This window comes from Eurosta solidaginis, chromosome 3 (genome assembly GCF_040869045.1).
Source record: "Eurosta solidaginis isolate ZX-2024a chromosome 3, ASM4086904v1, whole genome shotgun sequence".
NCBI lineage: Eukaryota > Metazoa > Arthropoda > Insecta > Diptera > Tephritidae > Eurosta > Eurosta solidaginis.
In genome coordinates this window covers 167,426,482-167,453,210 of record NC_090321.1, presented here as the reverse complement: position 1 = coordinate 167,453,210, position 26,729 = coordinate 167,426,482, and the positions used below count along the sequence as shown (strand labels likewise).

Below are 26,729 nucleotides of genomic sequence, written 5' to 3'. Positions count from 1 at the left end.
TTGTGGCGGAGATCGTTGATGAAGTCATATTGGGAGTGGACTTCTTAGTTGACCATGACATCAGGATCGATATGCGGAGAAAGATTATGCGCTATAAAAACAAGGATGTTCCACTTAACTTCAGTTTGGAGAAAGGGTTCAGCAGTAAGCGAGTGCTGGTGGAGGAGATTCGACAGAGACCACAAAAGTCAAGGAAAGTAGATCGGCCAAAGGTTGATGGAACGAATGGGCCAAACAAATCAAAACCGAAGGTACCTACGAGAGAAACACTGGCATTGGAAAACCCTAATGGACGCACTAAAACGAACGAAAGAATTTCCCAGAAAGAATGCAAGGGTTGTTTCAAGCCAGGGCGCACTACTTTTGGGAAACGTAGGAACGATACTGATTATGTGAAGCCAATCCGTCAAGAGCAAGCTCTACAAAGTAGTTCATTGGCCAAACAACAGAGTGCGAGGGAACGATCCAGGATAATGCGTAGCAAGATGAAAGCAGGTACGATGAGAACAATAATTCGGAAGGTTTCTTGGAGGGAGATTTGGTACTGATATACAACCCTCACCGGCGGAAAGGTGTCCCATCCAAATTTCGGTGCAATTGGGAAGGCCCATACAAAGTTGTAAACCGGATCAACGATGTAGTGTACCGCATACAAACCATTGGCAAACCACGAACCAAAATGAAAGTGGTTAATTTGGAAAGGCTGGCAGCGTTTAGATCGCTCGTCCCGATCAGGAGGAGGAGGGCAGTGTGACGAATAATAGCAGCGCTTAGGAATACTATCATCTCTTAGCCAACACTAAGCAGTGACTTGTATGCACATCAATAAATCAATCATTATGTCTATACATATGTCCATACAAGCAGCGGAGAGTAACGCACAAACACATGCATATATATGAGATACTCCCAAAAGTATGCAATCATTTGTGCAAGTATCACTCACATAAACACGCGCATGGGCTCTGAGAGAAGCTATAAAATCGTGCATCTGTAGTTATAGCTGAGCAATTTATAGCTGCTAACTAACTAGTAAAATCTAGAAATAGAAGCGCCTAGAAATATGTCAACGAGGAATCAAACAGTATAAAAGCAGCAACAGTTGAGGCACGGCAAAATCAGTTTGATTTAAGCAAGATATCAGTTGCGAAGTATAAGTGTTAATGTGATGTACTATAACAAGCAAGGAAGGCTAAGTTCGGGTGTAACCGAACATTACATACTCAGTTGAGAGCTGTGGAGACAAAATCAGGGAAAATCACTATGTAGTAAAAAGAACCTAGGGTAACCCTGGAATGTGTTTGTATGACATGTGTATCAAATGGAAGGTATTAAAGAGTATTTTAAAAGGGAGTGGGCCTAAGTTCTATAGGTGGATGCTTTTTCGAGATATCGGAATAAAGGTGGACCAGGGGTGACTCTAGAATTTGTTTGTACGATATGGGTATCAAATGAAAGGTGTTAATGAGTATTTTAAAAGGGCGTGGGCCTAAGTTCTATAGGTGGACGCCTTTTCGAGATATCGCCATAAAGATGGACCAGGGGTGACTCTAGAATTTGTTTGTGCGATATGGGTATCAAATGAAAGGTGTTAATGAGTATTTTAAAAGGGCATGGGCCTTAGTTCTATAGGTGACGCCTTTTCGAGATATCGCCATAAAAGTGGACCAGGGCTGACTCTAGAATTTGTTTGTACGATATGGATATCAAATGAAAGGTGTTAATGAGTATTTTAAAAGGGCGTGGGCCTAAGTTCTATAGGTGGACGCCTTTTCGAGATATCGCCATAAAGATGGACCAGGGGTGACTCTAGAATTTGTTTGTGCGATATGGGTATCAAATGAAAGGTGTTAATGAGTATTTTAAAAGGGCGTGGGCCTTAGTTCTATAGGTGACGCCTTTTCGAGATATCGCCATAAGCGTGGACCAGGGGTGACTCCAGAATGTGTTTGTACGATATGGGTATCAAATTAAAGGTATTAATGAGGATTTTAAAAGAGAGTGGCCCTTAGTTGTATATGTGAAGGCGTTTTCGAGATATCGACCAAAATGTGGACCAGGGTGATCCAGAACATCATCTGTCGGGTACCGCTAATTTATTTATATATGTAATACCACGAACAGTATTCCTTCCAAGATTCCAAGGGCTTTTGATTTCGCCCTGCAAAACTTTTTTTTTTTTGTCTAAAGTTATATTTTGCGTCAATAGACCAACACATTTACCATGTTTCATCCCTTTTTTCGTATTTGGTATATAATTATGGCATTTTTTCATTTTTCGTACTTTTAGATATCGAAAAGTGGGCGTGCTCTTAGTCGTATTTCGGCCATTTTTTACACCAATACAAAGTGAGTTCAGATAAGTACGTGAACTGAGTTTAGTAAATATATATCGATTTTTGCTCAAGTTATCGTGTTAACGGCCGAGCGGAAGGACAGACGGTCGACTGAGTATAAAAACTGGGCGTGGCTTCAACCGATTTCACCCTTTTTCACAGAAAACAGTTATCGTCCTATAATCTAAGCCTCTAACAAATTTCACAAGGATTGGTAAATTTTTGTTCGACTTATGGCATTAAAAGTATCTTAGACAAATCAAATGAAAAAGGGCGGAGCCACGCCCATTTTGAAATTTTCTTCTATTTTTGGGGTTGAATGTTGACATAATTTACTTATATACTGTAAAGATATTAACTTTTATTTTAAAATTTGACTTTAAAAAATTTTTTTTTTAAAAAGATTTTGCTAATTTTTATTAAGCATACATATAGTAATAAGAGTAACGTTCCTGCCAAATTTTATCATGCCATCTTCAACGACTGCCAAATTACAGCTTGCAAAACTTCTAAATTACCTTCTTTTAAAAGTGGGCGGTGCCATGCCCATTGTCCAAAATTTTACTAGTTTTCCATTCTGCGTCATAAGCTCAACTCACCTACCAAGCTTCATCGCTTAATCCGTATTTGGTAATGAATTATCGCACTTTTTCGATTTTTCGAAATTTTAGATATCGAAAAAGTGGACGTGGTTATAGTCCGATATCGTTTATTTTAACCCAGATAGTCCCAAGACAAAACCGGGAAGGTAACCAAAATAATTTTTTTGTTTTTGGACTTCAATTGTGATTAAAAAGACATTTCTAAACTTTTTTTAAAACATTTAATTCATGAAAGTGGATTTTAAGGCCGTACTATATTTAGTACATTGGGAACATATGCGTTGTGAACGAAAAAATTAATTTTTAGTATGAAATGAAATAAAACACTTTTCATGCACTCCAACATCGCATTTTGAGCATCTGGTCGTGGTCCGTTCATGACAAAATCCACAACGAGTTTGCTTATCCTGGTAAACCACGAAATAAGTCATGCCATCATAGCGTAAAACTGATCCTTCCAAGCTTCCTCTGGGTCCTTTTTGGTAAGTTTGCTCTTTCCGAATTTGCTGCAGTAATGTCGTTGCAATGACTCTCCTAAATTTCAGCTGGTCCATGTCTCCATTTGGTTTCGATGCAATTGCCATGCATTTTGCACAGAGATGCATCTTTTAGTCTGTTTTCCCTTATTCTTCCGGTTGAGTATAAGTTCCACTCAGTGAGTTTTTCGATCAAAGGAACTGAACTAAAAAAGTTATCGAAAAATGATGGAACATCCGATCTGGCCAGTTGTCACCTAAGGCTTGTGCGTACTCCAGCACAACTCCACCTCTAACACCAAAATCCTCATACCTTTTCCTTATGTTTGTTGATGCCCCCTGATATGGTTCAAACCAATTCAAGTAACCTAACCGTGTAGCACCTACCCACAACTTATAGCCGTATCGAATCGGTTTTCCATGGATGTACTGTTTACAACCATGACGGCCATAATATGGTACCATGACCATACTCCATGAATTTTTTATTTATTACATCGAAAAGAGGCCTTACTTTTGCACACTTGTCATCAGTATCCAAATGTTGATTGTTGCACACATGAAAATTGGAAAAAATCATATAAAGTCGGTTTCTGGTTATTGCATCTGAGGTCAGGTCATTGTGACAATCTTTTTCGCGTTCCCAGTACATTTTTTTTCTTGAAACCTGTACGTATCCGCTCAATATCAAAACTCCTATGAATGCTAAAATTTCGCGCTTTTCAAAGTTTGCATTGATGTTTTTTTGTTGGGCATAGTTGTTAGTTTCAGTCAGAATTAGCTCTATTACTTCATCATCAAAAAACTTAAAAAAGAGCTCTAGAGAATTTTCCGATTCCATTGAGAATGGAGGTCCCTCGAAATCCGTAACAGAAAATTCTAAGTCCTCCTTACCCAGTTGTATCTCTTTTTTTTTTTTTTTTGCCTTACGTTTTCGAAGATTCTGCTTTTTTTCTAGCTCGCTCAATGGCAAGTCGTCATTGGAATCATCTGATACCCATATCGTACAACAGTATGCTCGGCGTGTCTTCCTTCAATACAACTTCTGCTGGAGCCCGCAGTTGAGAAGCTGGAAGGTTATCTATCTGCAGATAGTCCTCGTCCCCGGAGCCTTTATCTGTCAATTCATCCGCTGCATCAATTGGAGGAAAAATACAAATTTCTTCAACTCTATTCCCATTATCATCGTCATCCTCCAAAATAGCAAGTACTTCGTTAAGTGAAACGCCCCTATGAAATAATGACAAACACAACGCATATAGTCCCAATGTACTAAATATAGTACACCCTAGTTTGTTTAGCCGAAATAGATAACATTTTTTAAAAAAACCTAAGTTTTTAATACTATACTGAAATATTGGATATCTTTCTTCAACCTACCTATAAAATTTTTCATTTTTATCTAAAATAATATTGTTACGAATATTAGAAAAACTAAGGGGTGCTGCTATCTCTAAGCCGATGCTAAACAGTAATATCATGAACATCCATAGATCAATCATTATGTATCTACATAAACGAAACAATAATTGCATCTACACATATGTACCGTGTACGTATACGAGCAGCGGAGAATCAATGCACAAACACATGCATATATCTGAGATACTCCTGAAAGTATGCAATGACAGAAGCTATAAAATCGTGCAATTGTAGTTACAGCTGAAAAGTTTGAGAGCTGATGGCATCTATTAGATTCTGGAAATGGAAGCGCCTAGAAGATGCGAACGTTGAAATCAGAGAGTATAAAAGGCAGCAAATGTAGAGGCGCTGGAATTCAGTTTGATTTGAGCTATCAAGCAGTTCTTGATTAAGCACGCAATCTGTCGGGCAATAGTAGAATTTCATTTGAGCTATCAATCAGTTTGGTTGTTAAGCAAGCTAGTTGCAAAGTATAAGTGTTATTGTAAAGTACTTTAATAAAGACCATTTTTCCATTATTCAATATTGGAGTAATTTATTCAACAGTTTAGTGATTCGAACTTAGCAGAAGGGCAAATAAGAGGATTTGCAGTAAAATCTTTACAATTGGTGTCAGAAGAGGAATTGTTGAATAAATTCCAGAGGACAACAAGGACATGGCAAAGTTCAGTGAATTGAAGATCCAGCAACTAAAGGAGTTGGAGAGCCGTGGATTGAATACAAGCGGCGTTAAACTCGAACTTCAGGCACGACTATGAGAGGCAATGGAAGCAGAAGGAATTGATGTGGACGAGTATGTCTTTTATCCTGATGGGGACGAGACAACAACAAAAATTGAAGAGAAAACGAAACATCGCAGACAGTTACGAGCACAGACTTGAACATGATTTTGGCTGCAATATCTGCTCAAACATCGACGGTATCATCTCAGATGGAATCCCAAGAGACACGAATAACATCGAAGATTGAAGCACAAGAAACGCGTATGTCAGAAATGTCGACACAGATTACATCGAAGATTGAAGCACAAGAAACGCGTATGTCAGAAATGTCGACACAGATTACATCCAAGATAGAAACTCAACTGGAAGAGCAAAAAACATATATGTATGACATCTCAGTTGGCTGAGCAGTTGAAAGCAAAGGAGGCCCGCATATCCTCGCAGCTGGAGGCACAGGAGATAAGGGTAACATCAAAGCTGGAAGCACAGGATACAAAAATTGTGCAGCTCGAGGAAAAAATTGATGCCGAGATAGAAGCTTTGAGAGGTCGTATACAGGAGTTGCAAATGAATCGCCCAGCTGTTTCAGCGAGTATTCCAAAGGTAAAAACACCATCCTTTGACGGTTCTGCTCCTTTCCAGGTGTTTAAGATTCAGTTTGAGAAAACCGCAACAGTGAACAACTGGAGTGCTGAAGATAAAGTTGCTGCACTGTTCGTGGCATTGAAAGGATCTGCTGCTGAAATCCTACAGACTATCCCCGAGGGAGAGCGGAACAACTACGAAACATTAATGAGCGCTCTAGAGAGGCGATAAGGAAGCGAACACAGGAAGCATATACACCAAATAGAGTTGCAAAACCGCTACCAAAAAGCTAATGAGACTTTGCAGGAGTTTGCGTCAGATGTCGAAAGGCTTGCACAATTGGCGAATGCCGACGCACCCGTGGAATACACTGAAAGGGTAAAAATTCAGAGCTTTATAAATGGCATACGGGACGTCGAAACGAAGCGAGCCACATACGCAAACCCAAAGCCAACATTTGCAGAAACGGTATCACATGCATTGACTCAGTAAACTGCCTCACTATTGAGTAAACCAGCATACAAAACTCATCGTGTGGAAGTGGAAAGACCAGATTGGGTAGAAACAATTTTGGAAGCACTGAAGGGATCACAACAGAAGAATGCCGGTGTTATTAAATGTTTCAAGTGCGGCAACTCAGGTCATATTGCACGACATTGCAGCACCGGTCCCAATAGCTCCAACAATGTGGGTGGCCGTAGACGCAGAGCTGAAGGAGATGAGCAAATCTCCGAGCCCACTCAATCGTTAAGCTAAAGCGAGTCAGCCGCAAGGGGCGACAGCTGGCGCCCCCAATTGAATGCCCCATAATCTCTATCTCGCAAATTGGAAGAAGGTCAAGCAATCTTACTGTCTGTGGATGGAAAGGAACGGTTACTGACTGTAGATACGGGTGCATCCCATTCCATCATTCGATCAGATTTAGTCAACAAGAAGATAAGACCATTGCTTGGAGCAAAATTACGTACAGCCACGGGAGAGGACACCCACGTAATTGGAGAAGTAGAATGTGAAGTAGCAATTGGGAACGTCACGGTACTACACAATTTTATAGTGGCAGGTATTGTTGATGAAATCATAATTGGAGTGGACTTCTTAATCAACCAAGGCATCAAAATCGATATGCAAAGCAAGAAGATGCGATATAAAAACATGGATGTGCCACTTAGGTTCGGCTACGAGAGAGGCTACAGCAGTAAGCGAGTGCTGGTGGAAGAGAGTCAGCAAATACCACCAAAATCAGAAGCAGTCATCTGGGCAAGGATTGATTGAGATTATGGGACAAACAAATTGTGGGTTGTCGAAGCAGCAAATAAATCAGCACTGAACATACTTGTAGGAAAAACCTGGCTATGACAAAACAAGATGGACGTATTCCGGTAAGAGTACTCAATGGGTTCAAGTCACCATTCAATTTGACCAAAGGAGCTATTTTAGGAAGATGCCAAGAGGCCGAAGTAGTTATTAACTGTGAACAGCTCCAGGAACACGTTTCATCTAGTAATACTGATCTTTCAAATGACATCACCGCATGGACGCAGGGGCTAGAGGAAGCCTATCAGAGTAAGGCAAAACAACTGCTCCTAAAGTACGCGAACATATTTGACCAGGATGGTTCCAAACCAGGCCGCACCAATGTTGTGAAACATCAAATTGACACTGGAGATGCGAGGCCGATCCGTCAAGCTCCACGTAGTGTTCTACTGGCGAAGCGGGAAGTTGTGAGTCAAATCATGCAAGAAATGAGCGACAGCGGCGTCATCGAACGATCAGCTATTCCATGGAGCTCACCGGTAGTACTTTGTAACGAAGCTTTTTCGTGCCCCGTTGCTTCTTTGATATTTGCTGGGGTATACTCGCCGTGCCCAGGGTTCGTTTACAATAAATTTGTATTAAAGGGGCACCTTGCAAATCGATTTAATATAAAAACTTCACTCTCACCGGCTGCGGTGCTCTGTCGCGCCTTACGTCGGCGTCTACTTGTATTGCTGAGGCGATGCTCTGTCGCCGTGTTCCGTTAGACGGATCCCGTTAGTATGTGGCGTCGGTGCCTTGACGCGCCTTACTTCGGCGTTTACTTGTACTACTCTGCTGCGCCTTGCGTCGGCGTCTATTTGTATTGCTGGTTGCTGGGTGATTCTCTGCCACGCCTTGCGTCGGCGTCTACTCGTATTTGCTGGGCGATACTCTGTCGCGCCCTACGTCGGCGTTTACTTGTATTGCTGAGGCGATGCTCTGTCGGGTTACCTCTGCTGCGCTCTGCCGCCGCGCTTGGCGCTGGCTTAGCCTGGCTGCGCTATGCGTCGCCGCGTTGACGTGGTCTCTGTCGGTGTACCTCTGCTGCCGCGGTTCGCGCTGGCTTACCCTGGTTGCGTTGTGCGTCGGCGGACCCCTGCTGCGCTTTGCTGCCGCGCTCTGCGCTGGTTTACGTGCGTTGCCGCTCTGTTGCGGCCTCTGCCGGCGTACTTCTACTGACGGAGGTGAGCGGGTGTCACCTGTCGCGGTTGCGCGTTACTGTGGCGGGGCCTTTGGTCTTTGGAGGTGATGCGTAGAGAAGATCAACCGCAATCACCGCTCCACGACTCGCTCCTATGAAGTGGATTGCTATTGCATAGAGAAGATCAACTGCAATAGGGATATACTTCGCTAGTAGCTCTAGTCACGACCACAGCTCCGTTCTGACTGACTGCTGTCAACGTCGCGCGTATTCGTGGCTCTGCCAGCGTCGTATTTATGGGTGGCTCTGCTGCCAACGTCGTGTGTATGCGCGACTCTGCTGTGGCCAACGTCGGATATCTGCGTAGCTCTGCTGCGACCAACGTCGTATGTAAGCATGACTCTGCTGTGGCCAGCGTCGTGTGTATGCGTAACTCTGCTGGCGCCGTGTGTATGCGTGACTCTGCCGCCGAGGCTTATGGCGATGGCGCGCGGGCTCGTGACGTTGTGGGCCTTCGCTTAGCGGGGAGCGAGCGTAGTTTAAGGCGTTGTAGAGCGGTCAAAACCAGCTTACCCACAATCCTCAACCCACGGCTCTCTCCTATGACGGGAACTGTCTTGCGATGGTCAAAACCGATACGCCTTTCAGATGCCCTTCAATTGCTGCTCAGGCGACAGTCGCAACTTTGCGCCCCGTTAGGTGAGATCCGTTAGCCTCGGTACAGTCACGTTGTTGCGTTTCACCTCGACTCACTCCTACTGCGGTTGCCGACGTACTTCTGCCGCGGATGACGTTTGGCTGAGCGCGGGATCACGATGCTGTGGAGGGCGTTTGCTTGCGAGGGAGCAAGCGTGATCTAAAGCGTTGTAGAGCGGTCAAAACCTGCTTACCCACAATCTTCAGTCCACGACTTTCTCCTATGAAACGCACTGGCTTGCAATAGTCAAAACCGATATGCCTTCCAGAGCGCTCCAATAGTAGCTCCGGTCGCAACCACAACCGCGTGCTGACTGCCTTTGGTTACGTTGTGCGTCGGCGGACCTCTGCTGGCGTACTTCTACTGGCGGAGGTGAGCGGGCGTCACCTGTCGCGGTTGCGCGTTACTGTGGCGGGGCCTTTGGTCTTCGGGGGTGATGCGTAGAGAAGATCAACCGCAATCACCATTCCACGACTCGCTCCTATGAAGTGGATTCCTATTGCATAGAGAAGGTCAACTGCAATAGGGATATACTTCGCTAGTAGCTCTGGTCACGACCACAGATCCGTGCTGACTGACTGCTTTGCTGCTGTGTCGCTCCCTTTATGGCTGTTGTGTTTGGTGTTGCTAGCTCAAATGGTTGCGTGCGCTCGTTGTGTTGCTGAGATTTGTTGGTTGGCCGTGTTGCTGTTAAATGTTGCGACCGCTCGGTGTGTTGCTGAGACTTATTGGTTGATCGTATTGCTAGAGCCTTTTGTGGCCACTTGTTGTGTTAATGTCGTGTCAAATATGTTGTGGGGTCGTTTTGTGTGGGCCAAATTAATGAGGATTTATTTGGTCCTCACACTCCCCCCCCCCCCCTCCCCCCACTTCAGAAATTTAGCCCTCGGTGCCCAGTGTGGCTGTTAGTGGTGATGTGCTGGTCTTGTTGTGGGCCTTGGCCGCGACTTCCTCCCATTTAGATATGCGCGTGGTGCGTGTCACGTGTTCCGTTGCCCGTCTGGCTGCTTCCGCCGCGCGTCTGATGTTGGTGCTGGCATAAGCTGCGGCTGCGGCTGCGGCTGACTCGGTGTTCGTGGTGTTGGTGTAGGTGTCTGCAGTGTTTGGTGATGTAATAGTGCGTGCGGCGTCAGCGTACGTGTTTGCGTGTGTAGTTGCACGCATGTTGTTGACGTCGCCGCCTGTGGTGTTCGGTGGTGTGATGATACGTGCGACGTCAGCGTACGTGTTTTCGCGCTTAGTTGCACGCGTGTTGCTGACGTCGGCGCCAGTAGCGCTTGGTGGTGTAACGTTGCGTGCGACGTCAGCGTACGTGTGGTTCCACGCGTGTTGCTGACGTCGGCGCCGGTAGCTCCTTCCAGCAGTACTACCCTGGGGCGCTTTGCTTCCTCCTCCTCGTAATGCTGGCGCATACGCTTGACGCTGTTGTTTAGTTTGGCGTTATGGCTCTCCATCTTAGGTTGTTGGTTTTTTTTTTTTTTTTGGAACAGAAATTCGTAGCAAAAGAACGTGTTGTCGCCTCGGTGGTTTGCGATAGAATGACCGGTGCTTGCTTATCCTCCCATCCTTGATATTGATTAGATTATTTTCCCTGAATTTATTTTAATTTCCCGCGATGGTCTTTGCTGCATGATATGGCTTTAGCTCCCCAATATTGACCGTTTTCTCCTTCCCGCCGTTGGTTTTTCGTACTTTGAGTATCACTGGTGATACATATCCTAGGATCTGGTAGGGTCCGTCATATTTGGGGGCCAACTTTGCCGCGAAATTTTCGCCGGCCTTGGAGAGATGGTGTTCCTTTGCGAGCACTAGTTCGCCGACTACGGGGGTCCATTTTCTCCGCCGTAAATTGTAGTGCCGTGCTTGATCTGCCGCTGCTCGTTCCATGTTCTGCCTCACTATTCTGAATGCCTCTTGCATTCTGTCAGATTTCTCTTCTGCCGTTGTGGTAGCTGTGCCCGTCCCCAGGTTAACATCGTCAAACAATGCCCCTGGTAGTCGCGCTTCCCGTCCTTGTACGGGGAAGGCTGGACTGTATCCTGTGGACGCGGTCACACTGGTGTTGATGGCCAGCTCGATTTCTGGGAGACGGTCGTCCCATCTGTTGTGCTGCGACCTGGTGAGTTGTGCTATGATTCTCTTGATTGTCCTGTTCGCCCGTTCCGTCGGGTTTTTTGCGGGGTGTAGGGCGCCGTGAATTGTTGTCGTATCCCCATTTCCCTGAGGTAACGCTGCCACATTGTGCTGGTGAACTGGACGCCATTGTCCGATATAAGTATCTTGGGAGCACCAAATCTTGCGAGGATGCGTTCTCTGAACGCACGGCGTAGGCCTTCTGCTGTCGCACGCCTCATGGGGACCAGTTCCACCCATTTGCTGAAGCGGTCGAAAAATACTAGTAGCATCGTGTTCCCGTGTGCGGATCGTGGGAGTGGTCCAACGAAATCGACGCATACCGTGGCGAATGGTTCTTGGGCCACTTGTGTGAGCATCTTTCCGGCCGGCTTCTGCTGTGTTTCCTTGTACTTCTGGCAATACTCGCACTGTCATACGTATCGACTGATGTCCCGAAACATGCCGGGCCAGTAGTACCGGTTGGCAATCCGCGCTACTGTCCGGCGGATGCCCATGTGTCCAGCGCTTGGTATATTGTGATTTTCTTCTAATACTCGTTATCGCAGTGGTGTGGGTACACAAAGTTTCCAAGGTACCGCTTCCTCATCTTGTGACCGGCAGGGAATATGGCGGTACAGTTGTCCATCTTGTATCATGTAGTCAGAATATTTCTCGGGGTTAGTGCGCACTTCATTCACGCGCTTGTGCCACCACTTGCATGGTCGCTCTGTTGTCGTTGCCAGTCGTAGGGTCTCCAGTGGCTGTCGTGATAGTGCATCCGCTACCAGGTTCAGCTTTCCTTTCCTGTACTCTATGTCGAAGGTGTGCTGCTGAAGTTCCAAGGCCCATCGTGCTATACGGCCGGAGGGGCTTTCGATGGAGTTTAGCCACTTTAGAGACATATGGTTCGTGATTACCCTGAATCGGTACCCTTCCAAGTATGGCCTCATCTTGCGTATTCCCCAGACGATCGCGAGGCATTCCTTCTCGGTAGGCGAGTAGTTGGTTTCCGCCTTGTTGAGTTTCCTGCTGACGTAGGCGATCACGCGTTCCCCGCCTTCCAAATCCTGAGTCAATACGGCGCCTAGCCCGAAATTGCTTGCGTCCGTTTGCAAGGTGAAGGTCTTGGTGAAGTCCGGACAGGCAAGTATCGGTGCTTCCGTTAGTTTTTGCTTTAAGACCTCGAAGTCTTCCTGTTGTTCGGCTCCCCACTTCCAGTGTTTGCCCTTTTTCAGCAGGGTTGTGAGTGGCTGGCTGATCGTCGCGAAGTCGGGCACGAATCGTCGGTACCAAGATGCTATACCGAGATATTGACGCACCTCTTTCGCGTTCGTTGGTGGTTTCAGGACTTTGATGGCTGCAACTTTCTCGGGGTCGGTGTGAATTCCCCTGTCGCTTACTACGTGTCCTAGGTATCGAATTTCTTTCTTGAAAAACTCGCATTTCTCCGGGTTTATTCTGAGGTTGGCGCGCTGTAGTCGTAGCATCACTTCTTTCAGGTTGCGAATGTGCTCCTCCAAGGTGGATCCTATGATGATTATGTCATCGAGGTAAGCGAAAGCGTAGGGTTCCATCTCCGGTCCGATAACCTGATCTAGTGCTCTTTGAAACGTTGCAGGTGCGGAGTGTAGGCCGAACGGCATAACGCGCCACTGGAATAACCCGCGTCCCGGTACCGTGAAAGCTGTGTAGGGACGGCTCTGGGGCTCCAGTGGTATTTTCCAGTAGCCATTTTTCAAATCCAAACTGCTGATATACCACGCCCGTCGTAGCTTATCCAATATATGTTGTATTCTGGGTAAGGGGTACGCGTCGGGTACGGATCGGGCGTTAAGCTGCCGATATTCCACGCATAACCTCCACTTCCCGTTTTTCTTCTTGGCTAGTACGATTGGTGCGCTGTGTGGGCTACAGGATGGCTCGATGCATCCTTTCTGAAGTAATTCGTCAATTTCGTTGTTGATGATGGTCTGCATAGCTGGATGGCGTGGGAAGTAACGTTGCTTGATAGGGCGGTTGTCCGTCAGGATAATCCTGTGCTCGGCTATTGTCGTCACCCCACTCATGCTCTCGAATTTTCGGAGTTCATTTGCTAGAAAACCGCGCACTCGTTCCGCTTCTTCTTGTATGTCGTCATCGTTGTTTTGCATAATGCCGTCGTGCTTGAAGTAACTGCTGCTCGGTGCTGTTATACTCTGAATGGTTCCAGATGAGGCTCCAGGAGTGTCGTACCCGGCGTTATCCGTTCTTGATGATGTTGAATTTTGAATAGTCCCAGGGCTGTCGTACCTGGCGATATCCGTTCTGGCTGATGGTGTACTTTGAATAGTCCCAGGGCTGTCGTACCTGGCGATATCCGTTCTTGATGATGTTGAATTTTGAATAGTCCCAGGGCTGTCGTACCTGGCGATATCCGTTCTGGCTGATGGTGTACTTTGAATAGTCCCAGGGCTGTCGTACCTGGCGATATCCTTTCTTGACGATATTGAACTTGGAATAGTCCCAGGGCTGTCGTACCTGGCGATATCCGTTCTGGCTGATGGTGTACTTTGAATAGTCCCAGGGCTGTCGTACCTGGCGATATCCTTTCTTGATGATATTGAACTTGGAATAGTCCCAGGGCTGTCGTACCTGGCGATATCCGTTCTGGCTGATGGTGTACTTTGAATAGTCCCAGGGCTGTCGTACCTGGCGATATTCTTTCTTGATGATATTGAACTTGGAATAGTCCCAGGGCTGTCGTACCTGGCAATATCCGTTCTGGCTGATGTTGTTCTCTGAATAGTTTCTGGCGCGGCTCCCGGATTCGGTGTGTGCTGGGCAAGGGGTCTGGTTAGCACGAGGTGGCCTTCTCCACATGATATGGTGGCTCCCATGCTTCCTAGCGTATCTAGGCCCAGTATGATGTCGTCGATCGCTCCGAGCATGACGTGTAAAACTGTGTGGAGTGACACTTCTCCGAGGCGTACCTCAGTCCTTATGGCGTCGAAGATGGTAGTGCTAGTCCCGTTTGCCATCGTTATTTTGGTGGCCACTCTCACCATTTCTCCGCTTCCCGAGTTCACCACACGTTCTGCTAAGCTGCTTGAGACGAAACTCCTTGATGCCCCTGTGTCGATGACTGCCTCGGCTGATTCCGCGCCGAGCTTGGCTACGGCGTAGAGGCGATCATGCTCTTGGTACATTGTTACTGCCGTTTCAGCGCTGGGTTCCTTGGGTATCGTTACTGCCGTTTCGGCGCTATGTCCCTTGGGCTCACGGCGCCTTCTTCTTCGTGGAGCCCTCTGTCGTTTCCCTGACGTCGGCGGCAGCATTCGATGGTTCGTATGTCGTTGCGGCCACATTCCCAGCAAAAAATTTTCTGTGGGTTTCGGCACCTATTGGTGTCATGTCCTCGTTCGCCGCATCTCCTGCCTACGCCGTTGGGGTCGTATCTCTGATTGCTTGGAGGCGTGCGGTTCGTTAGGTTCGGTGGTGGTGGTGGTTGTGTTTCAGGTTTTGATGGTGACACCCGGGTTGTGTCACTGGCGATGTATCGCGTAACTTCGCGGTGATGTCCGCCTGATGATCTTCGATAGTCCTCGCGTATGTTCTCGTATTCTTCGGCGAGTGTCAGGAGCTCTGCGAGATTAGTGAAGTCCCTCCGACGGATGTAAAGTTGGTAATCGGGGTGGCTGTTACGGAAGATTCGTTCCAGCTGCTGTTCGCTGGTGTACCCTGCGTGTCTCATCAAGCTCTGGATTCCTAGTACGTAGTCCTTATACCTCTCCTTGTTGTGCTGCCTTCGTTGGCGTATGTCGTCGTCGAGCCGCTCGAAGTACCTGACTGGTAGGAAGAAACGTAAAAAATCCTTATTGAAGCTTGTCCACTCTCCCCAGTGCGCATTGTTATTGCGGTACCATTGTAGCGCGGCGCCCCCTAGTAGCTCGGGCATGGTTTTTGGCAGGAGGCCACGTTTAGCGCGTATACTTCGGCTAACTCCTCTAACAGTTCCATGAACGCTAACGGGTCCCGTCCACCTTCATACTTTACGGACCACTTTCTTACCTGGTCGATGATGGGCGCGAACACCACGGTCGGTGCTTGAGTTACCTGGCCTGTATAGTTCATGGCTGGTGCCGTCATTCCCGCTGGTAAGTACGGTTGCGTGGGTTGAGATGTGCCGGTTGATGATGCCGTAATTTCTGATGGTAGGTGCTGTCGTGTGGGTACTGTACTCCTGGGAGGTGCCTGAGATGTACCGTTGGGTGGTACCGCTATTCCTGATGGTAAGTACTGTTGTGTGCGTACTGTACTCCTGGGAGGAAACGCGAATTGAGTTTGTTGTAACGGCGACCTTCGGTGTGCCTCCTCCGTTCGACGGAGTCGGTGTCTTAACCTCACTTACGTCGCTCATGTGCGTAGTTTCCTTGTAGGTGGCTTGTAGGGATAAAAATTTTTCGTGGATTTCCGCGTCAACATTTGCTTTCGAAGCCAGAGCTGATATGCGCTTTCGGATCCCCCGGGTGGTGCCTGTGTGCTCAATACCCAATTCCTGTGTGATGGATATCAGCTGTTCCTTTGGAATTGTGTCTAACCACGTGGTATCAATCTGGTCGGCCATTTTACGGTTAGGTTTCTAGTCAGGAATGTTCCTTCTGACGTTGTACGATTTGCAGGGTCCCTGCTCGGGCGCCAATTGTAACGAAGCTTTTTCGTGCCCCGTTGCTTCTTTGATATTTGCTGGGGTATACTCGCCGTGCCCAGGGTTCGTTTACAATAAATTTGTATTAAAGGGGCACCTTGAAAATCGATTTAATATAAAAACTTCACTCTCTTTATTGGTTCTAAATTCTATAATATAAAATAAAACGTGTTTGTATACTTAATCTTCAATTTTACTTGGATTATCTTGCGGTATCCTTGATTACGGTGGCGGGCCTTAGCGGTCCGGCCGTATTCCGTTAGCTGGGTCCCGTTAGTATGTGGCGTCGGTGCCTTGACGCGCCTTATGACGGCGTCTCTCTCTGCTGCGGTGCTCTGTCGCGCCTTACGTCGGCGTCTACTTGTATTGCTGAGGCGATGCTCTGTCGCCGTGTTCCGTTAGACGGATCCCGTTAGTATGTGGCGTCGGTGCCTTGACGCGCCTTACGTCGGCGTTTACTTGTACTACTCTGCTGCGCCTTGCGTCGGCGTCTATTTGTATTGCTGGTTGCTGGGTGATTCTCTGCCACGCGTTGCGTCGGCGTCTACTCGTATTTGCTGGGCGATACTCTGTCGCGCCTTACGTCGGCGTTTACTTGTATTGCTGAGGCGATGCTCTGTCGGTGTACCTCTGCTGCGCTCTGCCGCCGCGCTTGGCGCTGGCTTAGCCTGGCTGCGCTATGCGTCGCCGCGTTGACGTGGTCTCTGTCGGCGTACCTCTGCTGCCGCGGTTCGCGCTGGCTTACCCTGGTTACGTTGTGCGTCGGCGGACCCCTGCTGCGCTTTGCTGCCGCGCTCTGCGCTGGTTTACGTGCGTTTCCGCTCTGTTGCGGCCTCTGCCGGCGTACTTCTACTGACGGAGGTGAGCGGGTGTCACCTGTCGCAGTTGCGCGTTACTGTGGCGGGGCCCTTGGCCTTTGGGGGTGATGCGTAGAGAAGATCAACCGCAATCACCGCTCCACGACTCGCTCCTATGAAGTGGATTCCTATTGCATAGAGAAGATCAACTGCAATAGGGATATACTTCGCTAGTAGCTCTGGTCACGACCACAGCTCCGTGCTGACTGACTGCTGTCAACATCGCGCGTATTCGTGGCTCTTCCAGCGTCGTATTTATGGGTGGCTCTGCTGACAACGTCGTGTGTATGCGCGACTCTGCTGTGGCCAACGTCGTATATCTGCGTAGCTCTGCTGCGGCCAACGTCGTATGTATGCGTGACTCTGCTGTGGCCAGCGTCGTGTGTATGCGTAACTCTGCTGGCGCCGTGTGTATGCGTGACTCTGCCGCCGAGGCTTATGGCGATGGCGCGCGGGCTCGTGACTTTGTGGGCCTTCGCTTAGCGGAGAGCGAGCGTAGTTTAAGGCGTTGTAGAGCGGTCAAAACCAGCTTACCCACAATCCTCAACCCACGGCTCTCTCCTATGACGGGAACTGTCTTGCGATGGTCAAAACCGATACGCCTTTCAGATGCCCTTCAATTGCTGCTCAGGCGACAGTCGCAACTTTGCGCCCCGTTAGGTGAGATCCGTTAGCCTCGGTACAGTCACGTTGTTGCGTTTCACCTCGACTCACTCCTACTGCGGTTGCCGACGTACTTCTGCCGCGGATGACGTTTGGCTGAGCGCGGGATCACGATGCTGTGGAGGGCGTTTGCTTGCGAGGGAGCAAGCGTGATCTAAAGCGTTGTAGAGCGGTCAAAACCTGCTTACCCACAATCTTCAGTCCACGACTTTCTCCTATGAAACGCACTGGCTTGCAATGGTCAAAACCGATATGCCTTCCAGAGCGCTCCAATAGTAGCTCCGGTCGCAACCACAACCGCGTGCTGACTGCCTTTGGTTACGTTGTGCGTCGGCGGACCTCTGCTGGCGTACTTCTACTGGCGGAGGTGAGCGGGCGTCACCTGTCGCGGTTGCGCGTTACTGTGGCGGGGCCTTTGGTCTTCGGGGGTGATGCGTAGAGAAGATCAACCGCAATCACCATTCCACGACTCGCTCCTATGAAGTGGATTCCTATTGCATAGAGAAGGTCAACTGCAATAGGGATATACTTCGCTAGTAGCTCTGGTCACGACCACAGCTCCGTGCTGACTGACTGCTTTGCTGCTGTGTCGCTCCTTTTATGGCGGTTGTGTTTGGTGTTGCTAGCTCAAATGGTTGCGTGCGCTCGTTGTGTTGCTGAGATTTGTTGGTTGGCCGTGTTGCTGTTAAATGTTGCCACAGCTCGTTGTGTTGCTGAGACTTGTTGGTTGATCGTGTTGCTAGAGCCTTTTGTGGCCACTTGTTGTGTTAATGTCGTGTCAAATATGTTGTGGGGTCGTTTTGTGTGGGCCAAATTAATGAGGATTTATTTGGTCCTCACAACTTGTAAAGAATAAGGATGGAAAAATGAGGTTATGGAAATGCTGATGCAATGTCACGAAGACCATGTAGTTTGGAATGCAAGCACTGTTCAAAGGCCGAGGCTAAAGAAGACATTATAGATGTCCGGCTAATGACTATAACAGGCACAGATGAATGGGACAAGGAACAGCTAGGAAAGTGTCAGCTAGAAGATACAGATCTGTCACGTGTTATGCAAGGGCTCGAACGAAACGAAAGACCAAACAGAGAAGACATGTCAGCAGAGAATCCCATTGCGAAGTCATATTGGGCACAGTGGAACAGTTTAGAATTGATATCCGGTTGCCTTCGTCGAGTATGGGAAGGTGAGGATGGTAAATGCAAGAAGAAACTGATAGTTGTTCCCAGAAAGAGGATTCCTGACGTGCTCAACGAGCTGCATAATTGTCCAAGTGGAGGTCATCTTGGAATCACGAACACGCTCGAGAAAATTAAGCAGAGATTCTATTGGGTTGGTTGCCGTCAGTCGGTCACCGAGTGGATTGCCCACTGCGATGTTTGCAACAGAGCGAAGGGGCTCAAAACACGAAGTCATGGCCAGATGAAGCAGTATATTTCAGGTGCACCATTTGAAAGGATCGCCATGGATGTCGCAGGTCCATTTCCTACTAGCAACCACGGAAACAAATATGTACTGGTGGTTATGGATTATTTCAGTAGATGCCCAGAGGTATACCCAATCCCAAACCAAGAAGCAGAAACAGTAGCAGAAGTGTTTATAAACAATTGGGTTGCAAGGTATGGTGTACCAATGGAGTTAAATTCTGACCAAGGGAGGAATTTCGAATCAGCTGTGTTCCAGAAAATGTTTAAATCATTGGGCATTCGAAAAACACGGACAACTGCATTGCATCCTCAATCCGATGGTATGGTAGAACGATTCAATAGAACATTGGAGGAGCACTTAAGGAAAGTAGCAGACAAGTACCATAAAGAGTGGGATACCCGCATACCATTATTCTTGATGGCTTACCGATCAGCAGTGCATGAGACAACGGGCCAAACCCCTGCAAAAGTAATTTTTGGCAATGACCTTAGACTGCCAGCTGATTTGAAGTTTGGGATAGATGCCAATGCGGAGAGAAATGTCAAGAAATCCACTAGTGATTTGGAAGAAAAGCTAAGAGAAATACATGATCTGATAAGGCAAAGAACAAAGATTATGAGTGACAAGATGAAAGCCAGATACGATAAAGCAATTAATTCGGAAGGTTTTCAAGAAGGAGATTTGGTGCTATTATACAACCCACAACGTAAAAAAGGTTTGTCCCCGAAATTGCAGTGTAATTGGGAAGGCCCATACAAAGTTGTAAAACGGATCAACGATGTAGTGTACCGCATACAAACCATCGGTAAACCACGAAACAAAATGAAAGTGGTACATTTGGAAAGGCTGGCAACGTTTAGATCGGCAGATTTGTCTAATCGGGACGATCTGACTTAGGTGGAGGGCAGTGTTACGAATATTAGCAAAACTAAGGGGTGCTGCTATCTCTAAGCCGATGCTAAACAGTGATATCATGCACATCCATAGATCAATCATTATGTATCTACATAAACGAAACAAGAATTGCGTCTACACATATGTACCATGTACGTATTCTAGCAGAGGAGAATCAATGCACAAACACATGCATATATCTGAGATACTCCTGAAAGTGTGCAATGAGAGAAGCTATAAAATCGTGCAATTGTAGTTACAGCTAAGAAGTTTGAGAGCAGATGGCATCTAGTAAATTCTGGAAATGGAAGCGCCTAGAAGATGCGAAAGTTGAAATCAGAGAGTATAAAAGGCAGCAAATGTAGAGGCGCTGGAATTCAATTTGATTTGAGCTATAAAGCAGTTAATGATTAAGCACGCAATCTGTCGGGCAATAGTAGAATTTCATTTGAGCTATCAATCAGTTTGGTTGTTAAGCAAGCTAGTTGCAAAGTATAAGTGTTATTGTGAAGTACTTTAATAAAGGCCATTTTTCCATTATTCAATATTGGAGTAATTTATTCAACAGTTTAGTGATTCGAACTTAGCAGAAGGGCAAATAAGAGGATTTGCAGTAAAATCGTTACAATATTTTATATTGCCTTACCTTTAGAACCGTATATGGAAATTTTGCATTTTGCAATTTTGTCAAACTTCGACAAGAAAAAACACGAAATCTTAACTCTGCCACCAACGTGCGATGTATGTCTAACGACTGCTGCAAGCACAGTGAACATTTTGTTGCATTGCGCGCTAACGAGAAAGTTCAAATGCGAGCATGACGCGACATGATCTAGGTGTACTATATTTAGTACATTGGTACTATCTGGGTTAAATAGCGATCTGAGATGAGTGCCCAGGAACCTACATACCAAATTTCATCAAGATACCTCAAAATTTACTCAAGTTATCGTGTTAAGGGACGGACGGACATGGCTCAATCGATTTTTTTTTCGATACTGATGATTTTGATATATGGAAGTCTATATCTATCTCGATTCCTTTATACCTGTACAACCAACCGTTATCCAATCAAAGTTAATACAATCTGTGAGCTCTGCTCAACTGAGTATAATAAAGGCCAGTTTGCATTATTGAATAGTGGAGTTATTTATTCAACAGTTTAGTGATTCGAACGTTAGTAGAAGGTTGCAAATAAGCGGAATTGCACTAAAATTCGTTACAGTATTATTATTATTTAACGTAAGTATTGTTTTCAATAAGACCGTTTAACTTAAAAATTTGTTTAAATTATTTTATTTCTATTGAACTAAAAAAACATTAAATAGAAATACTGTTTTTGGCAAAACAATGCTTGCCGGGTCAGCTATTTTAAATAATAAAAATGCACATGTTTACTCCATTAAAAACCAAGTTGTATAGCTAACAAAGTCAAGCTAGATCTCGAAATTTTAAAGTATTCAACGGCGGTATGGGTATAAAAACGCACCTCTGAGTAGAAATGCTTAGATTTACCCGAACTTAACAAGTAAAGAATTGTTGTAATTTTAGTTTACCTGTGATATCAATTATACGCAACGTATCGGTGATTGGTTCCATAATATCTTGTGGAATACGCGTCAATTTGTTATTTTGCATATTGAGGGTCTCAAGAGAGTTGAGATTTTCAAAAATCATACTCGGCAACACTTTTATGCTGTGAAGAAAATTATATTAGTAAAATAATTTTATTTGATTGTTAAATGTAATTTTTATACTTGTTCTTCTGGATATTGAGAAATGTTAACGAGTCCCCATAACCGGTGAAAGCATCGTCTTGAATAAAACTTATATTGTTGTTCCTTAAATCTAAGTGACGCAAGCGATGCAATGGACGTAAGGCGTCGTTCGGTATAGATTGGATGTTGTTGTCGCCCAGCCGAAGATATTGAAGATTTTCTGAAATATTAAAAGTTTAATTAGTTGGTGCTTAAGTTTATTCATTCATTATTAAATGTGGACTTAAACCTTCCAATCCCTTAAATGCATCCTTGTCAATTGTGCTTATTTTGTTTCCCTCCAGTTCCAAAGAGTTCAATAAACCTAGCTGAGAAAATACATTAGGGGGAACAGTGGTGATTATGTTATGCGCCAAAATCAATGAGTCCAAGCTTTCCATTCCTTAAATTATAGAGTTTTTTTTACAAAGTTTCACTTTCAACAAAAGGAACGCTCACCTGCAAAGTCGCCTTCACGTATAGCTCTAATTTTGTTCTCTTGAATTTCCAATTTCTTCACAGTTTCAAGTATCGAGAGAGCCTGTTGTGGGATCGCCGTGAGCTCATTACCACCTAGATTTAATCTTTTAAGTTTCCTTAAAAATTAAACAAAGTATTGGATTACTTGAATTATTAGAATTTTAAAGTACAAATTTAAAGAGCGTAGGGTTCAAAGTTTTTGCTTTGAAATCATAGAACTCTTAAAAAGCTTTATATAACAGTGATTCAGGAAGCCCTCGATGCTAAGTTAGATCAATAAAGTACTAGCTTTTCTTCACGCTTTTCTCTTCCACCATATCCAGGCTTAACTTATCATCGAGGTCAACATTCAGAAAACCCTGGAAATAAGCAATCGGGCCTCGCTAAGGTTAAAAGAGTTTTAGATTATACTCAAGATCAGAGCTGGGCCATAAGGATTACGATTACAGTAATCGTAATTTAAACTTTTTTTAAATTAAGATTACTGTAATCGTGATCGTAGTTCGGTCGATTACGATTACTCTAATCGTAGTAAGAAGCTTAGGCACTTGTGAATGATAAAAAAATTTACACTAACAATTTGACAACTAAAAATTATTCAAAAACATTATAGCACTGAAAAAAATTTGTAATCAAAATGGACTCATAAATAAAATTAAAATAGATAATTGACCACGGAGCTGAAATATGTATATGGGGCATATGACCAAAGAATGTAAGCAAAACTGTACCAAAACAAGAGGAGCCTATTCTAACTATATGATATTAGTTAATTACCCTCAAGGGAAGTCAGAATTCTGATTCAGAACTAGACCTAGAGTGTCAAATAACTATTAGTTCGTTAATAACTAGATTTTTAGTTATAAAGTCGACAAAAAAACTGATACAAGCTTTAACGAGCTGTGGCTACATATGAGTATGCCTCTTTCTCAACACTATTACCAAAAAGAAATTTGTATATAGTTCGGAACTAGTGAAAAGTTAAAACAGCGGGGACAATTTCCACCGCCCAGGACATCGCCATATAAAATTCGCCAGTTGAAAACATGTAAAAGAGATAGATGGCGAACTATTAGTAAAGTAACCATGTATATCATTTACTTGTTAAACATTTTATTAAATTCAAATGGTATTTCAGCACCTCAGTAGTCTATGTTGCTAATGTATTGTGGCGAATATTAGCATCACTAAGCTGTTAGTAAATAATCACGCAACAACAAAAACATGAACCAGCAACTCTTATGAAAGTGTACACATTAAAGCTAGCAACACTTGTGTAGAAGGCGTCAAAGAGCTATCTCACATATATCTCACATATGTAGTCATCAGCCGAAGTAGTTACTCACACATACACACGCATATGGATATAAACTACAAATACACATGTACTTATATAGCTGGTAACTCACCAAGCAGGAGATACAAAAGTTCTAGAAGGTGAAATGTCTAGACCATAGGAGAAATATGCGAACGAAGCAACGGAGAGTATAAAAGCAGCGCAATCTGGGTAATCAGTAATTCAGTTTGATTAACACACGCTATTGTAAAGTACGTGATATTGAAGTGTAATTGTACTACTCCCAAAGTAATCTAAATAACGATCAGTTTGCAATTCTGAATATTGGAGTGATTTATTTAACAGTTTGGCGATTCGAACATTTGCAGAAGGGTTGAAATAAGCAGAATTTCACAAAATTCGTTACAATATGTATGTAAATTTGAACACAAATTTAAAACAAACCAAGCGGAGCCCTCTAATTAAGCATTTCAAAAGTTTTAAAATTTAATTTCCAATGCAACATTCGCGGAAATCTCTAACTTAACTTTTAGTATGATTATTGAAACCCAAATTCGGACGATATATGTATATAGAATATGTTCCCACAAAACTTGAGGCTAGAGGTCAATGTAATTTTTCGCTACTTTCAGAATTAAATTTATTGGCTCTTGTATGTTGGTGATATAACTATTGACGTAATATTTTAAGCAAATATTTTGTACAACGAAACCAAATATTCATTCCGACCTCAAACAAGTAAAATTTTTTAAATATATTTTTTTTAAATACAAAAAAAGCTTCAGTGCACATACAAATTTGTACATGTATTGTGATTCGCACTTCCATATACAAAATTTTGAGCAGCCCTGATGGTGACACTAGTATTTGATGTCATAATAAAGCAGAGGCCTCCACTCAATGGGAGAGAGACACAGGATAAAGGACGACTTGGGTGGACGATTGACATTCCAATTGACATTTCCGATAATAATAGCAAAGATTGGGGACAAAAATATTTAGGTGCGAGATCTAACGGTTATCAGTCACAAAAAAGATCGGTATAGCTGCGATCCTGCTGTAAATATGCTTGTACACTTTTCGATATCATCGGATACATGTCTGTTTGGGTTTAAGGTTTAAGGTTTTAAAATTAAAGATGTATGGATACATAAATAAATTCGATTTTATATTAAAACTAGCACACCCGGCGACGTTGATCTGCACTTACTTTGGTCTATATGTGTAACTTTAAAGAAGTTTTAACTTATTCACCCCCTCCCCCTCCCTCCACCGTTTCTTTTTCCTTTTATTCGCTCCTCTCTCTGCGTCTCTTTCTCCCTCTCCGTCTTTTCCATCCCTTTTTTCTTTCGCTCCATTTCCCTCTACCTCCCCGATTCATCTATCCTTCACCTATCTCTTTCTCCTTCCCTCTTTTTTCTTTTCTGTAGTTCTTTTTATTCTTCTCCATCCCTTGTCCCAGTCCCAGAGGGTTGTATGTTTTCTTGAATGCTGTTTCATAAAAAAATAACCACCATGGACCACCCTCTTTTTTACTCAATACGCTCACAAAATTTCATAGGAATTGGTCGAGCCGTTTCGAAGAAGTTCAACCACAAACATTGTGACACGAGAATTTTATATATAAGAATATTTCGAAGCGAAACTCTGGCTTAGAAAAAAAAACTATTTCACAGTGAATAACTTTTAACTCAATGATACTTACTTTTCGATGCCTCTGAATGCTTCCGGTTCAATTGTGGTAATTTTGTTTTCATACAATGTCAGTATTTCCAATGTTTCCAAGCCATCAAATGCATTATTGTGTATAGCGGTGATTTTGTTATGATTCAAATTTAAGATCAATAAACGGAAGAGGTGCTTTAAGGCTGCCGATGGTACCGATTTCATTTGATTCAGTGAAACATCTAACTGCGTAAGTCCGTTGCCTAAATTTTTAAATGTAATTTTCCGGGATAATTTTCAGAAAAGAAAGAAAATAACATACCCAATGAGCTGAGCGCATTCTCTTCTATTAATGCCAAACTGCTATTGTGAATCGTTAAGTGACGAATGTCCAGTGCTAGGAAAACGAAACCCCCTAGCTTGGGTAAATTATTGTGGCGCAATTTTAAATAGAATATGATGGGACTGTGTCCTTTTAAAGTACCCATCGATTTAGTTATATGCGTCAAATCGGTCGATTCACATAAAATATCCAATCCATTTTTCTTTACCGTACAAATACAAGGCGCAATAATACCTTGCTCTGGACATACTTGTTGCTGCGGCGGGTTTTGAGCGACAATTTGTTGTACACCATAAGCAAATGCCAAAAGTACAAAACTGATGCCGTAGACAGATCTGCTAGGAATATGCATTTTTCCTGTCGCCTCTGTTGCCATCCTGCTAAATTTCACAGTCACCTATTACCGATGTTTGAGTTTTTACTAAGTAATATCTCAATCGCGTACGTACTTGAATATCTAATCGGATGGTGCTTCTGTGTCAGTCGTACCCAGTGCCAGCAACAAATCTATTTACTTTTATTGTACGCCTGCAAGTTAAAGCAAAAGTTTATGTCAACAGCAAACAAACAAATGCATGAACTGTATTTAATATAAATGAAAAAAAGCATCAATCAGTGAGAAGATGGGTGCGAATTATGTATATGGGGTATTCCATCCCATTTCGACCAATTTTGAATCCGACCCCTTTAGAATTGGCTGAAAGTTTTTCTTCTTTTTCTAGCTTACGAAAGACGTTTTTCAGAATTTTTTCAAATTTTTTCATCCAACTCAAAAAAAGTTATGAATTTAAAAAAAAACACCGTTTTTGTTTTCAAAATGCTATAACTTTTTCAAAAAGTTACCGTTTGGTACCTTTTTTTTTTTTAAAAAATTATTTTTAAATGTACTTTTCGGAAAAACTACAAAAAAATTTTTAAAGTTTTTTTTGTAATTTTTCAGTTTTTCGAGATTTTTCGAATTTCGCCATTTTTTTCTTTTTTCTCATAAAAAACCTCAATCAATTCTGTAATCATCCCCACTAATCCCGAAATGGGCCGATTTTTTTTTTTTTTTTATTTAATTGAAAAAAAAAAACTTTAAACATTTTTTTGTATTTTTTCCGAAAAGTACATTTAAAAACAAATTTAAAAAAAAAGATCCGAAACGGTCAATTTTTGAAAAAGTTGTAGCATTTTGAAAACAAAAACGGTGTCCAACTCAAAATAAGTTATGAATTAAAAAAAAAAAAAAAACGGTGTTTTTTCAAAATGCTATAATTTTTTCAAAAA

At 44.0% G+C, this 26,729-nt stretch overlaps 1 protein-coding gene across 10 annotated transcripts in view; it reads right to left on the bottom strand.

The window, feature by feature from the left end:
• The window catches only part of LOC137244589 (leucine-rich repeat-containing protein 15), an 80,150-nt gene that overhangs the window by 14,604 nt on the left and 38,817 nt on the right, over positions 1-26,729 (bottom strand). For 6 of the 10 annotated variants that reach the window (XM_067773796.1, XM_067773798.1, XM_067773801.1 and 3 more), the window contains 6 exons: positions 25,440-25,988; positions 25,158-25,380; positions 22,135-22,271; positions 21,926-22,078; positions 21,676-21,856; positions 21,475-21,614 (listed from right to left, as the gene is read on the bottom strand). In XM_067773796.1, coding sequence (XP_067629897.1) covers positions 21,475-21,614; positions 21,676-21,856; positions 21,926-22,078; positions 22,135-22,271; positions 25,158-25,380; positions 25,440-25,836 — 1,231 coding nt within the window. In that variant the 5' untranslated portion in view covers positions 25,837-25,988. The remainder of the gene's footprint in view (positions 1-21,474; positions 21,615-21,675; positions 21,857-21,925; positions 22,079-22,134; positions 22,272-25,157; positions 25,381-25,439; positions 25,989-26,729) is intronic. The other 4 variants (XM_067773802.1, XM_067773805.1, XM_067773803.1 and 1 more) reach the window with 3 other exon arrangements.